Source organism: Mizuhopecten yessoensis, unplaced genomic scaffold, assembly GCF_002113885.1.
Source record: "Mizuhopecten yessoensis strain PY_sf001 unplaced genomic scaffold, ASM211388v2 scaffold7491, whole genome shotgun sequence".
Lineage (NCBI taxonomy): Eukaryota > Metazoa > Mollusca > Bivalvia > Pectinida > Pectinidae > Mizuhopecten > Mizuhopecten yessoensis.
The window spans coordinates 116,346-129,198 of NW_018407074.1; the positions used below are offsets into that span (position 1 = coordinate 116,346).

General features: G+C 37.7%; 1 protein-coding gene across 1 annotated transcript; it reads left to right on the plus strand.

Moving 5' to 3' along the window:
• Positions 1–1,533: 1,533 nt before the first annotated feature.
• Positions 1,534–7,642, plus strand: LOC110453698. The gene is made up of 2 exons (XM_021502762.1): positions 1,534–3,964; positions 5,971–7,642. The coding sequence occupies exons 1-2, from the start codon at positions 1,703–1,705 to the stop codon at positions 7,618–7,620; spliced, it is 3,912 nt and encodes a 1,303-aa protein (XP_021358437.1). The 5' UTR covers positions 1,534–1,702; the 3' UTR covers positions 7,621–7,642.
• Positions 7,643–12,853: the final 5,211 nt, after the last annotated feature.

The following is a 12,853-nucleotide window of genomic DNA, read 5'->3' on the forward strand; positions in this document are numbered from 1 at the left end:
AAATAGAACGTTCCTTCTGGAGAAATGGCTGTTGCACAAAATGGTAAAGCGGCATGTTTAAAATGCACCAAGTCAAGATATACAGAACGATAATTTATATTTCCCTTTGTTCTGTTTAATATAAAAACAAACCCAGTGGTTAACAAGCACATGTTCTTCTAGAATACGCATTTCAATATATATCATATATCAGCGTAAATCTGATATAATTAACGCTGGTGGATAACAAACTACATGTTGTGATTTCGGATATAAAGGCAGTCTGACTGGTATTCAAATTGTACAGTAACGCTCAGCTCATGGATGACGTCATTCATATGTTATAGTTAAATATAATGCTATTCTATTATTTGTATTGGAAAATCACGGTCTGGCTATGCTGATGAAATTTGTTTCAGATTGCGAACAATTAATTACAAAATATTTGAACAGTCAAATTGTTTTTTGCTCTTGTTTGTTATAAAACGTGATGCACGCATTACCTGTATTCGGTTTTATGTGATAAATTGATATATTTTGACTTTAACTATTAATCACGTGACATTTCCGATGTTTTGGGACAGAAGATGTTTCCTGTTTTACGCCTGTGCTGGGGTTTCCTGCGAGTCGTTGTAATTATCGGGTAGTCACGGATCAATATCAGGATTTATATAGAGAACACATTAGAATGCTAAGAGCAAAGAGTAATATTGTGTCCACCAGGTAAGTCAGTAATGCAATCATGTAGTATTTGCTCCGTCATATAGCAATGACAAATATGTCTTTTTGTTTTAAAGAATGCTGACTTTATGCAGTTTTTACTGCTCTCAAATTATTTTTACTAGATGTTCATTATGTTCACAAGTTATAACATTTTTGAAATGATAGCACTCTATGTGTACTTTTTATACATATCATGTATCAGATTATTTTATCTTTTATTATAAATAACTATTATATAATAAATAAAAATAGTTACTAAAGAAAATGAAGTTATTAACTTTATTTAAACAACCAAATATACCATACTGTAGGAAAACAATACAACGTATTTAATATTTTATGAAAAAAAAAGAATTCTAAACGAAAATTAGGTCTTATTTCGTCACTTAGCGAGCAAATGATTGCTTTATTGTGTCTATACACATCTATAAATCTATAAATGGTTATTTTACATATGTGTTTGCATTTATTAATCTAGATGCATATTTGTTAATTTACTTTGTTCATATCTGGTTATCGCATAGTCTGGTGTAGGTATAAAGACACGACTGAATCAATAGCGTTACTTTACTCATTGCTCATCTAATAATAGGGGGTAAGCTATTATTTCACGCTATATCTTTATGTATCATCACGAGATATAGCTATAACGTGTGCGACCTGGTATCAAGGGGAATTCATATTTTTTTGCGCCTGAGAAAATATATTTAGCATAATTTCATCGTCAATGGATTGTCACCTACTGGTCATCACTGTAGCAAACTATTATTTATAAGCGTTTGATGCAAACAAACTATCAAAAGTTGTCTTTTTAATTTGTCAAAGCAGGGAAAGAGAAAAGGAACAAAAGAAGAATCGTGCGATTTGAAGTGGACAAGCTTTTATATCACTATCAGTCACTTTTACAATTAGAAGGTGCCACACCATCGTGACCATCGTGACCACCGTTACACCTTGCAGTGGTATACCTAAACTGTATTTTCGACCTTAAACACCAGTTATGATCCTCCATTTCCTCTTGGTTATCTGGTCACTCCCTCCAATGCTTGTTCATTCCATTGAACTTGGTCAACGGATAAACACCACTAGCATACTGACAGAATACACACTTGTGTGTGGATTTGATTACCTATGTGACCCTAGCTCGGTAACATTGCCGGACAAACAGAGAGCTCCAACACCTATGGGATATTCTCACATCATTACGTGCCCACATTGTTCATGCAATATGACCAGCTGCTTTGTTGAAAAGAACTGCTGTCCGGATATCGTGTTCCGGTATCCCGATATGTCGTGTGTTAGCCTCGCACTGTCTAACGACACTCACGGAGATGCTGCACTGATGGTAACGACCTGTCCGCCGGATACCCCTCCGGATGTCAACATAGCATGTACAATAGACGAATACAACAATGCCAACAAAATAACACTTGTTCCTGTGTCCTCTACAACAGACAATGTTGTCTTCAGGAACGACAACTGTGCAAAATGTCACGGACAAGGAAACAACTTTACCAACTGGAACTTTAATATAGAATGTGACCGAATGGTAGACATCAACCAGTTGTCAAGTTACGAGGAAATATTCCAATCCGGCCTAGATAACATGTGTCAGATGAACTATCTGTCACCTCGTACACTTGGCCACTTTGCATGTTCCGGAGAGGATATCTACCTAAACCTGAAACCGTGCAATATTACCGGACACTGGCCTGTGTATGATGCAGCTATAGATTTTGCTTGCAGAAATATCCAGTCACGATATAGAGGATTTGAAAACATTTTCTGTTTTGTTTGTAACCCCAGTAAACCAGAGACCAGCCCCCTTATTTCTGCTTGTAACAAAACTGGGATGTGGGACACGTATGATTCTGAGTTAGAATCGGCATGTCTTCAATATCCACAATCACAAATAGCATATCCTTTTAAAAATAGGTTTTGTTATTTGTGTAATAGAGTAAACAACATGTCTGTCACATTTATGGACGCAGAAACCATAATAGCATGGGAGAAATGGGAATATGTTTACGATAATTCATATGAAGCAGTATTTGGGATAAAATCTTTCCGCCATGGAGAGATACCCTATGTAAACATACCCAAACTCATATTCAACTCTTCTGTCATTCTATCTGACGAGCGTTTCAGTGCTAACGTAAATGTTTCCAAACTGTTATTTCTTCATTACCTCCATTTCGGATTCGAAGAACGCTGCCCCGGTAACGCAGCAGTCGACACCTATGGTCCATACCAGCAATGCATATGTAACCCAATGTGCGTTACTATATCGCGGTGCTGTCCCGAGTTTGCAATGAGTGGACCGGTAAAATACACCAACGAGTTTGAGAATTCACTTTCGGTTTCAAAATGTTACAGAAATAAAGAGTTTGCTAACTTCACTCTTCAAGACAAATGTGAAGTAGACCGACCATCTTTTGGTATTTTTCACATTCCAGTCAGATCTAGAAACTCGGGTATTCTGTATCGTAACGTATACTGTTTTCTTTGTAATGAGGGACAGGAAGCTTCGGACGACGTCGGAACAGAGCCAGAATACGATCCACTAGATCTCATGATCAAATGCAATTTTACGTTTCAAACCGAACGATATGTATCCCTGCAAGATATGCTGACTGATTTCACTCGGATGGAACATGACGGGAAAGGAGAACATTGTACCGTCTCTACCGTTTATGACCTGTTAGACAATAGCAAACTTATTCCGGATACTATACACACGTGTAATGTTACCGGAAACTGGGATGTATATGATTTCGATATCGAATGGGCTTGCCTACACTACTTTACAGAGATAACGAGGGATTTTTATTTAAAAAAATATAAAAACATATTTTGTGAGATGTGCAACACGGCACTTGATACTGGTGTTGAATTCACGTCGTGTAACCTAAAGGGATTCTACGTGGATAACAATTCTACTATCAGTGATGATTGTGAAAGATATCCACAAGTGACTTCTATGAAGCCTTACAAAAACGCTTTTTGTATGCTATGCAATGCCCTACCACCGTTACCCCCTCCTATGTTCACTGAGATTGCAGTTACAACGGACGACAACTCTTGGTATAACGACCTGTCCTGTTCACCGGGAACCGACATACAGTTTGATGGCGTGATTACATCTACAATAAGGGATTTATTTTCCATCAGCGCTTCACCAGAGTTATCAAGCGGCGTGGACAATGTATTCACCTCGTACGGAAACCATTGTGTGGAAAACGAAATTTACGACATAGAAAAGGTATTTACCACTTTTCTTGCATATTTTTGCATGTTCGTTACAATACCACATGCATCTTACTTTGTTGACATAAAAACTAAACTAAACTAAAAACGAAAACAAACAAATCAAAACGGGAGGGGGTTGTTTGTTAAAAAAATAAAGAAACAAATCAAAACAATAAGATACGATCCCTGGCAATAATGGTTATGAAGCAGATATGTTCCCCACTTCGCATTCTCGATACTCCAGGGGTTATGCTCATATACGCTCTACACTGAACCTTCGATTTTGTCATAGCAAACTCTAAATAATTGAGCGTAAGCTCTGGAGTATCAAGAATGCCCACTGCGCTACTGTTAATAATTGCTTTGGTTTTACTAATTTTCTTCAACACTACTATACATGACTTAAAGAAATGTTTTAGTACTCTAAAAAAACCACATGTTGAGTTAAAATATATAATAATAACCGCTGTAACACCATTGTAATTCATCAATGGAAATAAGGACATCATCCATTAAAAAAAAACAAAAAAAAACATGCACTCAACTCGAGCAGTATTGTGGAAGATGAAGTGTACAAAAGGTTTTATTAAGGTTTCACAATGTATAATAGAATACAAAATCCGCTTATCTCGAATCCGAATATAACAGATACTAATTTTAAATTGAACTTCTAATTAGGTACCGAAAAACACAATTATTATACATTCATATGAATTTATGTACTGAAATACACATCAGTCTGCCTGAAGAAGCATAGAAAGGCCTAGCGGTTGATCTTGGATACTTGTATATTGCGTTCGAACGTATGAATAATTCGATCCTTGTCGAGAAATTTCCGAATGAGGAAGTTCACTTTCAGAGGAAGCATTCTCTGAGAAACTCTATTTTGTTTGATGCGATTTTTCAGCACTTTATTGAGAAACGAATACATTGTCAGTTTGAAAATAAACAATAAGCAGTGGATACTAAACATAGATTTGTCTACCCGCACGTATTGCCAACGATATACCGGGCACTTGTTAGCTATATATGCCAACGATATACCGGGCACTTGTTAGCTATATATCATGATTATTTTACCAATTCAAATGTTTATAGGATTGAATAAAAACAAATTACTTATTTTAAGCACCATTCAATTTAATAATCAAACGCAAGATAGGACACATACAATAATAGAGGAATGGAAAAACAATTGTTTAGTGTACGTGAAAATATATAGAGAATAATACATATCACACCCAGTATCAACCCGAGACTGATATTGGTCGAGGGTTGATACTGGGTGTGATATGGAAAAAGGTATGTTTTATTCTGTTTATTACATACTTACTAATAAAAGCTACTATCTTATTATCTATTTTTCTTTTGAAATATTGAAAAACGATAAATTTCCAAAAGGGGTGTGAAACGGGTTTTGGGGTGTGATAAGTCGGGGCTAATACGGCTTTTGGGGTGTGATACGGCGAGGGCTGATATAGGTAAGAGCAATTGTGTCGTATCGCATATACACAAAAAACGTATTTATTAGTAAGTATGTAATAAATAACAACTCATTCATCACAGTCTAACACTGACAATGGATTGATACGAACAATTTCTAATGATTATGATTAGCCAGTACCTCACTGACGAATATAACCAAGCAGAATGTAATGTTTACAGTGTATTGAATTTACATCCAAGTCTAAATTCCAAAGCTATCGAAATGGTAAACAATGTCTAATGTCAAAAGCAGGAAGATCATCATATCAGTGATCAATGAGATTTCATTGTTAAAAATGCTACTCTAGAATTTCATTTGGCTTATTTTCATAATCTTCCGTTTGTTACTAAATTGGATCGTTTTTTAGGGTTGATTCCCTCCAGCGCATTGAATATCAATGTACTAGGAACTATACGTATCTCGGGTAGCATGATTCGCTTTAACACTAGTGGGTCACTAATTCTGAACAACCTTTTTGAAGTAAAAAATATACTTATTTTTCTTGTTACCAATTCATCTTTGCTTTATTTCAGAGTTCTTGCATTTTACAAGAATGCGCTGGAGGAAAGATGCTGCAAGGTGAAAACTGCATTCCTCTTCTTCAGTTGACATCTTCCCTGGGATACACTTTGGCGCTAAGGCTCACGGGAAGTGTACTTCCATCTAAGAATATTGCAATGGAAAACATTTTATACGATTTGGAAAACATTGTATATAAATATATAGCATATGAGTTAAGTACCTCGCCGCGTATTGTTTCCTCGTACATATCGACAGCTAACCGTTGCAGACAACATATACAGTTAGGTGAAACGATAAACATCACGTTTTCTTTTTACACGTCTTTCTATTTAGAGGCCGTGGTGAACAGGTATGACGTAGAAAGTAGGTTGATAAACTTAACAAACCGTACAATTATCCACAAAACTGACATATTAGACACTGATATACTAGTTGAGACACACCATTCAGCTTTAGATTTGCCAGGGGAGATAATTTTGTTAGATTTTGAAGCAAACTGTTTCCGTGTAACACAAAAAGATTTGAAATATGATAGGAATGCTTACAGGTTGAAATTAGTATCGAAGTTATTGTTGTGTCCACGAGTTAGAATCGAAAAGGACAGATACGAAATTGACAGCAGATCGCGCAGGATGACATTACTGCCAAACGGACCAGTTCTTTCTTTTGAAAACTACGAATTCTTAGCCAACACGTCAGTGTTAATTTGCGTAGAAGACTTTAAAGAAATGATAGAAGGTAGGACGTCGGAGTCAGAACAGGATTTGCTGTCGTCAATTCTTGGTGTTCTGTCATTTTTGTGCACGTGTTTATCAATGGTGTGTCTCATCATCACCTTCCTGACGTACTGTTTCTTTGCCGAACTACGTACCATACCAGGTAAAAACAATATGAGTCTCATATTCTCTCTATTCTTTTCCCAGGGTTTGACGCAGTTTGGAATGATACAAACTAAACACACAATTCCATGTACGATCATAGCCATCTGTATTCACTTCTTCTGGCTATCGACCTTCTTCAGTATGAACATATGTTCCTTTCATATGTTCAGGGTGTTTGTTTTTCCGTTGAAGGAAGTCAAACGTGCTCATAGATGGACCTGCTTTTGTTACGTCTGTTATATTTTCGGGATGTCGGCCTTGATTGTGATTCTATATATAGCATTGTCTGTGACTGTGTTTGAGGTTGATAACCTTGGGTACACAGGGAATGGAAAATGTTTCCTCACATCTTTTGAGTCAGTGATCGCTACTTTCATATCGCCTGTAATTTTGGTTTGTGTTTTCAACATCGTATTCTTTGTCGTAGTAGCTTACAAAATTTCAACGGCACCAAAAGTTCCGTCGAACAAAAACGTACGTCAGGAATTTCCTCTCTATGTTAAACTGTTTGTTCTTACTGGCGCGACGTGGACTTTTCAAATCATAGATGCGTTTATTCCTTTGTCAGTTTTCTCTATCATCTCTGGAATTATTAATTCCTTACAGGGAGTTTTTATCTTTTTGTCATACTCTGTAAATAGCCGTGTTCGCAAATTCTACAAAGAAAGACTATCCAGTACCAGGATTTCTCGTGTATCACAAAAACGAACCGTTGCCGGAAGGTCAAACTATGACAGTTTTCAAAGTGATGAACAATCACAATCGGATTCACGTTTATGAAGTATTTACTTTGGGTAAGATATTATCACCAAAAATCCCATATGTGATGGAAAATATGCAGACGTGTATTAAAGTTATAACTACGTTCATGCCTGCAATTGAACACCGAGCTTAACCATATACAAAAGTAAGTTTACAGTTCAAAAAAATGTAAACCAATAAAGAAAATAAAGCAAAAGTTAATGCAATGCATTAAATGCAAATATTTAAATTAAAAGGTCATGAAACTAGCTACTCTGAAGATGGGCGTTTCACGTACAGCATGTGTCACCCACCATGGTTTCTCTTGCTCAATAAATTCCGGCCACGATCTGGCTATGTTATGATGTTTGTTGTTAATTACAATAACTGAGAGACATAAGTTACCCTTGATCTCGGTCATGCTGTGTCCTTCAACATAAAACATATAGTAGCCACCATCGCACTAAGATAGCGGTCTACCTTTAAATCGTTAGGCAGGTCTCAGACAGGGTCAACCGGTCTGAAACAAATCAAATCAGGTATCCTAGTCAATTATAAATATTGATTTTTCCATTTGTGGTATATATTTGAGGAAAAAAAAATATTGGCACGTGATGGCATATATAACGAGGAAGAGAAAATGTTAAAAAACAATTATTAAAGAAGTTCACTTTGGACCGAGTAAATAATTGTTCCAATATTTTCCGATACCGAGTAAGATAAAATCAAATGTACTTTCGTGTATTTACCCAAGTGCGGCTGTAATGCAGCGTGACTTTGATCATCCAGTTATTTTTAATGAGGCTGTTCTTTTATGCTTGTACTGGCAGTTGTCACATGATCGCTTCGTCTTCTTTGCCAATGCCTTGTCTTCCCTACTCTCCGATGAATTGATAGTCTCTTGTAATACCCAGCACCTGATTTACCTGAGTCAGAGATACCTGTCTGTTTGTCCCATCACTGAATGTAATACCCAGCACATGATTTACCCGAGTCAGAGAGACATGTCTGTTTGTCCCATCACTGAATGTAATACCCAGTGTCTGATTTACCCGAGTCAGAGAGACATGTCTGTATGTCCCATCACTGAATGTAATACCCAGCACATGATTTACCTGAGTCAGAGATACCTGTCTGTTTGTCCCATCACTGAATGTAATACCCAGCACATGATTTACCCGAGTCAGAGATACCTGTCTGTTTGTCTCATCACTGAATGTAATACCGTGCACCTGATTTACCTGAGTCAGAGAGACATGTATGTTTGTTTCATCACTGAATGTAATACCCAGTGTCTGATTTACCTGAGTCAGAGAGACATGTATGTTTGTCTCATCACTGAATGTAATATCCAGTACCTGATTTACCTGAGTCAGAGAGACCTGTCTGTTTGTCTCATCACTGAATGTAATACCCAGTACCTGATTTACCTGAGTCAAAGAGACCTGTCTGTTTGTCTCATCACTGAATGCTCTTACCTCATTTGTAGGTAGTTGCTTTAGTAATACAGTTGACGATCAATAACGGACACTACGTGACGTCATGCTTATACGAGATGGTTAATTCAATCAATCAAATCACCAATCTATTGACACCGCTCCCAAACAAGTGAAATCAACACTTAGCAGACTACAAACACTATTAAACAGATGTAAAAGTCCAAAATAATATATTGCTGAAGATATTTAAAATATAGGCAAAAATGCACGCATGTTCCGTACAGAAACGATTCAAGGGAACTATTACTCTTTAACTGATTTAACCAAAATTAATTTTTAAAAGCAAATATTAAAATTATTGAATGATTCTACATCCAATATTTTTTTTAATATATTGTGGATGTGGATTTAAAACATATTTTAAACAATATCGATTTTAATATTATCAATTGATTACTAAAATATGAAATAGAATGTGTTTGTGTCGCCTATCTTAGATATCTTGAAAAGCAAAAAATATGTATAAATGGTGGTACTTTATCAGTATACGTGTGAGATTGAGTTCAACATATATCAATTGCATCATCACATTTGAACATGTTTTGTGCATAAATTTAAAAACATGCTCACATCCAGCAATCAGCTGGTTATTCAAAATGATAATGATAATATTTGTTTAGTGTAACATGTATGGTTCGATTACAACTTCAATATTATTTAAGTTGTTGCAGTGTCTTTGATGCTTTGACAAAACTTTATTTTTGTATTTAACTTGAATGTAACCTTTGTATTGCATCCGGACATTTCTATATTTTCCTTTATCATTGTTTTGTATATATTTTATGTCGTATGTATTTGTTAATGTCAGATATAATAAAGACACTTCGGTCTTGAAGTTAACCAATACTTCTCTCATTTGTATCATTCATACAATTTAGGGGCTTAATGCACCTCCCCTATTTTAACAGTAGTTTAGACCGATGTGGATTTCCACCTTTTTTTGAGGTCACTATATATTAATCATAATGTACACAATTTATATAGCGCCCAATATACTCTATGCTCAATTCGACCACCTTTGAACATATTATATTTGCATAAGGCAATATTGATATACACTTTGCATGTACATTAGACTGTTTATGAAACATAAGTATTTTGTTTATCTTCGTGGCTCCATCGCTCTGTATGCACAGATCCACATTTAATGACGATGACAGTTCAGCGTGACAGCATCCCTCTACACATGTTATCTATGGTGGCGGTCATGTCATCCCTCTACACATGTTATCTATGGTGGCGGTTATGTCATCCCTCTACACATGTTATCTAAGGCGGCAGTCATGACATCCCTCTACACATGTTATCTAAGGCGACAGTCATGTCATCCCTCTACACATGTTATCTAAGGCGGCAGTCATGTCAATTCTCTACACATGTTATCTAAGACTGCAGTCATGTCATCCCTCTACACATGTTATCTAAGGTGGCAGACATGTCATCCCTCTACACATGTTATATAAGCGGCAGTCATGTCATCCCTCTACACATGTTATCTAAGTCGGCAGTCATGTCATACCTCTACACATGTTATCTAAGGCGGCAGTCATGTCATCCCTCTACACATGTTATCTAAGGCGACAGTCATGTCATCCCTCTAAACCTGTTATCTAAGGCGGCTGTCATGTCATCCCTCTACACATGATATCTAAGGCGGCAGTCATGTCGTCCCTCTACCCGTGTTATCTAACGTGGCAGTTGTCATCACTCTACACATGATAACTAAGGCGGCGGTCATGTCATCCCTTTACACATGTTATCTATGGCGGCGGTGATGTCATCCCTCTACACATGTCATCTCAGGCGGCAGTTGTGTCATCCCTCTACGCATGCTATCTAAGGCGGCAGTCATGTCATCCCTCTACACATGTTATCTAAGGCGGTAGACATGTCATCCCTCTACATATGTTATCGAAGGCGGCAGACATGTCATCCCTGTACACAGGTTATCTAAGGCGGAGACATTTCATCCCTTTACACCTGTTATCTATGGCGGCGGTCATGTCATCCCTCTACACATGTTATCTCAGGCGGCAGTTATGTCATCCCTCTACGAATGTTATCTAAGGCGGCGGTCATGTCATCCCTCTACACATGTTATTTAAGGCGGCAGACATGTCATCCCTCTACACACGTTATCTTAGGCGGCAGTCATGTCATTCTTCTACACATGTTATCTAAGGCGGCAGACATGTCATACCTCTACACATTTTATCTAAAGCGGCAGTCAGGTCATCCCGCTACACATGTTATCTAAGGCGGCGGTCATGTCATCCCTCTACGCATGCTATCTGAGGCGGCAGTCATGACATCCCTCTACACACGTTATCTAAGGCGACAGTCATGTCATCCCTCTACACACGTTATCTAAGGCGGCAGTCATGTCATCCCTTTGCACATGTTATCTAAAGCGGCAGTCATGTCATCCCTCTACACATGTCATCTCAGGCGGCAGTCATGTACATGTTATCTAAGGTGGCAGACATGTCATCTATCTACACATGTTATCGAAGGCGGCAGTCATGACATCCCTCTACACACGTTATCTTAGGCGGCAGTCATGTACATGTTATCTAAGGTGGCAGACATGTCATCACTCTACACATGTTATCGAAGGCGGCAGTCATGTACATGTTATCTAAGGCGGCAGTCATGTCATCCCTCTACACATGTTATCTAAAGCGGCAGACATGTCATCTCTCTACACATGTTATCTAAGGCGGCAGTCATGTCATCCCTCTACACATGTTATCTAAAGCGGCAGTCATGTCATCCCTCTACACATGTTATCTAAGGCGGCAGTCATGTCATCCCTCTACACATGTTATCGAAGGCGGCAGTCATGTCATCCCTTTACTAATGTTATCTAAGGCGGCAGACATGTCATCCCTCTACACATGTTATGTTATCTAAGGCGGCAGTCATGTCATCCCTCTCCACATGTTATCTAAGGCGGCCGTCATGTCATCCCTCTACACATGTTATCTAAGGCGGCAGACATGTCATCCATCTCCACATGTTATCTAAGGCGGCAGTCATGTCATTCCTCTACACATGTTATCTAAGGCGGCAGTCATGTCATCCCTCTACACATGTTATCTAAGGCGGCAGACATGTCATCCCTCTCCACATGTTATCTAAGGCGGCAGTCATGTCATTATTGACACGAAGAAAGGTCAGCAAACTGTGTCTTGTTCAATAGACCGTTTGAAGCAGGTTGGCATGGAGATAATGAGATGGACGATGAGACACAATATCCTCAATGGTCTTTAGTAAGATCGGTAAATTTGTTATTTGGCGATAGTTCTTTATTACCTCTTGTCTGTTCAAAGGTTCTTCAACAGTGGTCTAAAATTAACGGTCTTGAAAGTCAACAGAATCTTAGACTCTGTAAATGATTTTTGTCATGACTGAGTTAATGATAAACAGTTCTGCAAGACAGGCATCAGTAGACATGCTGGATGCAGATCCAGCTCACAAAACGTCGAATTTCAGGACTAACACGACTCTTCTCGATTTTTTATGCGACCTATGTCAACAGTTCTTTGATGACATAACATGTAGTTTTTAACGTAGATGGAAGTCTACCTGATATGACACACTGACTAAATAGTTTACACGTGAACAAAGTGCTTCAATAAAAAAAGGTCCAGATACTTAGAATATGTCTTCCAGTAGCGATTATATTTTTCCTAGTGTGTTATGCTCGGATAGTTTTTTTCAAATTTATGCCATGAACTTTTCGCCTTGCAAAACCTTCATCTTAAATACAT